The sequence below is a fragment of the Drechmeria coniospora genome, chromosome 02, assembly GCF_001625195.1.
Source record: "Drechmeria coniospora strain ARSEF 6962 chromosome 02, whole genome shotgun sequence".
NCBI classification, from domain to species: domain Eukaryota; kingdom Fungi; phylum Ascomycota; class Sordariomycetes; order Hypocreales; family Ophiocordycipitaceae; genus Drechmeria; species Drechmeria coniospora.
Window position 1 is genome coordinate 1,845,599 of NC_054390.1, and position 3,533 is coordinate 1,849,131.

At 39.4% G+C, this 3,533-nt stretch overlaps 1 protein-coding gene and 1 pseudogene across 1 annotated transcript; both read left to right on the forward strand.

Moving 5' to 3' along the window:
• Positions 1-202: 202 nt before the first annotated feature.
• On the forward strand, positions 203-1,360 carry DCS_03713 (dihydrolipoamide succinyltransferase; the record flags this gene model as incomplete). The annotated part of the gene is made up of 3 exons (XM_040801029.1): positions 203-451; positions 519-869; positions 935-1,360. The coding sequence occupies 3 exons, from the start codon at positions 203-205 to the stop codon at positions 1,358-1,360; spliced, it is 1,026 nt and encodes a 341-aa protein (XP_040656062.1).
• Positions 1,361-1,382: 22 nt separating this feature from the next.
• On the forward strand, positions 1,383-1,679 carry DCS_03714 (annotated as a pseudogene).
• The last annotated feature ends 1,854 nt before the right edge of the window (positions 1,680-3,533 follow it).

Consider the following 3,533-nt stretch of genomic DNA (forward strand, 5'->3'; position numbering starts at 1 on the left):
CGTAAAATACGTTGTTGAAGTATATTGAGATATTCCCATAACAGCTAACCATAGTTGCCCGAAATTTTATCTAGTACCACTACCCTGGGTAAACACGAAACTGCACGTTCATTCTCACTGGGTTACTGATTTCTCTCACTCATGTTTCGACGTAATACCGCACTTTACCTCAGCCAAACGACTTGCCAGACTATATTTCGCGATGTTTGCCGGAAGGATAGCTGCGGTTGCCCGCAGAGAATCGCTGAGACCAACGTTACCATTTCTAGTTCGTCGTCCCTTGGCCGTATTGCCAGTGCCGAGGGGAACCACTCGCGGCTATGCATTTAAGATCGAGAAGGTACCGCAGATGGCCGAGTCTATATCGGAGGGAACGCTCAAGCAGTTCAATAAAAAAGTCGGCGAGTTTGTGGAGCAGGACGAGGAAATTGCCACAATCGAGACCGACAAGGTATGCCACACTGGATACTGTGGTCTGCTTTAGATGTGTTCGCTGTGCTAATCCGACTCGTTGCCAGATTGATGTCGCCGTGAACGCCTCGGAGGCTGGGACGATCAAGGAGTATTATGCCAGCGAGGAAGATACTGTGACTGTCGGTCAAGACCTGGTTCGAATCGAGCTTGGCGGAAGCCCGAATGTTGGCGAGAAGAAAGATGTCTCCTCGAACGAGTCGAAGTTTGAACCAGCGCGAATTGAATCGACCGCAGAGCTGGACAAGTCACAATCGGTCGCGCCACAGAAATCAGAACTCCCTCGAACGCCTGAACCCGAGCAGCCCATGAAGGTCATGAGCATGGCACTGCCAGATGTGCAGAACAATTCCAGCTCGCTACCAGCCTCGCCCCCCCCTATGCGCGAGGAACGCCGCGTAAGTGTCTTACACACAAGTACCTGGTTTACCACGACCTCGCGAGATGTTAACAAACCACCCAGATAAAAATGAACCGAATGCGCCTCCGCATCGCGGAGCGTCTCAAACAGTCGCAGAACACGGCAGCATCCTTGACAACCTTCAATGAAGTTGATATGTCTAACATGATGGAATTTCGCAAGCTGTACAAGGATGATATTCTTAAGAAGACCGGTATTAAACTAGGCTTTATGAGCGCCTTTGCCAGGGCCACTGTCCTGGCCATACGAGATATTCCTGCCGTCAATGCATCCATTGAAGGGCCAAATGGAGGCGACACGGTTGTCTACCGCGACTACGTCGATATCAGCGTTGCTGTTGCCACGGAGAAGGGGCTCGTCACACCCGTCGTACGAAATGTAGAGTCAATGGATATGCTTGCCATTGAGAAATCAATTGCAGACATGGGTAAAAAGGCATGTACTCTCATGCCACCTGTTGACCCCTGAATAGCGCTGACGTCGATGAAAGGCCCGGGATGGAAAATTGACCATTGAGGACATGGCAGGTGGCACATTTACAATCAGCAATGGTGGTGTTTTTGGCTCCCTCATGGGTACGCCCATTATCAACCTGCCTCAGAGCGCCGTCCTAGGCCTTCATGCTATCAAGGATCGCCCAATTGCTATAAACGGCAAAATTGAGATCCGGCCAATGATGTACCTGGCACTAACCTATGACCATCGGCTTTTGGATGGTAGGGAAGCTGTACAGTTTTTGGTAAAGGTAAAAGAATACATTGAAGACCCTAGGCGTATGCTTTTATGAGTTATTGAAAAATAGAACGGAGAATTTTCGAGTTCTTAAATGTTTCTAGTTCAATTCAAATTAATAGAACATGCATTATATTTTTATTATTTAATTCAATCTATATTTTTTGTTATGATATTAGGCTTTGCCTAATAGAGCTATGTCCTAGGATAGAGTTACGTGCAACAGTACGTAACTCGCACCCTATGACTAAGCAAGCATTAGAGTATAAGTACTCCAATGCCTTACACTTCGAGTTAGAGTTCTGTAGATTTCTTAATAACTATTTCCGACTACTAGATATTGGTAGTACTAGTAACTCCATAGCATTTTTATTATTTAATTCAATTGTATTCATTTATAAGTATTATTACTGGAGGTTTAAGTAATAAATAATACTATAACGTAAGTTACTATTAAACGGGTTAGAAATATAATATATAGATTGAATCTTAGTTAATGGTTTCTGCTTTGCCCTAAGAGTTTAAGTAGGGTAAGATAAATTATATATTATTATTCTAGTTTATATACAGAGACTATATATTTATTCCAAAAAGCCTTATTTAATTTAGACTAAAAGAAGTCTAATATAGCTAGCAGTATATTTACAATACTAACTTAGTATTAGAATTACTAGTATTTATACTAATAAGACTACCCAAATAGGATACTATCCTATATGTATTGCTACTTGCAATACCTAGCAGTAGTACTACTACTAGCCAATGTACTACTACTGTACTGTACGTATAAGTAGTATATTAGGTTAACGAATTGTACTTCCTATATAAATTCTCCTCACCCCGACTTAGTACAACTAATAGTAGTACTACTTATACGAGACGTACAATAGTAGTAGATTGGCTAGGCAGTAGTACTTAGTCGACTAAGTAAGATTATTAATCGGACCGTTAATTAACGCTCTTCGAACTACTATTAGTAGTTACCTACTAATAGTACTACTACTACGCGTTAGGACCCACCTAACTGCAACTAGCAATTGCTTACTAGTAGTACTACTACTGGCCCGCTTAACTACTAGAGTACTACTACTTTACTATTGCAACCGAACAATAATACTAACGAAGTCTAATAGCTATATATACTAACTATGCAACTAGCAGTATAACTTAACCAGAGTATTTAGAGCTGCATTATATATAGGCAGATTATTTGGAAATATATTATATAGGATTAGTCAGAATTCCAATGCATATATATTATACTAATTAAAGTACTACCTCTTAGGTATAAAATAGTCCTACCTTTCCTATACTCCTAAATAGGAAGTAAGTAAAAAAACAAGTAAGTAAGAACAAGAAGAATATATAAGTCTCTCTTTTCTAAATCGCATCTTAGCACTATAATTTAACTTATTTAAATCTATATTCCCTACCTAGTTACTAACTAGTACTCTTTTTACTATTACTAATAGTATTAATTAATATCCATTTTGGATAGTCCGTATAACTGTAGTTCTACTATATACCCTTCCGATTCTTCTTTTTACCCTAATTTAAACAGGTTATAGGCCCGGAAGGACTATACTAAGTCCCCTAGAATAATTAACCCAGCTGCTAATATATATAATAAGTACTACGTATTATATATCATAATATACTTCTGCTATAAGTACTACTTACTGTAATTCTAGGAAATCGATTTAACTATAGTACCCAGCTACTAATGTATATAATAAGTACTACTTATTGTATATCCCAATACTAAACTACTAGTACTATTAGTATAAAGGTAAACCGAAATCTAATTACTAACTAAATTGTATCTATATTCCTAAAATGGATTCTACTAAGGAAAGTTAGGCTACTCTTAAAAAAAATAGGAAGGGTACGCAGTAGAAGTACTAGTTGT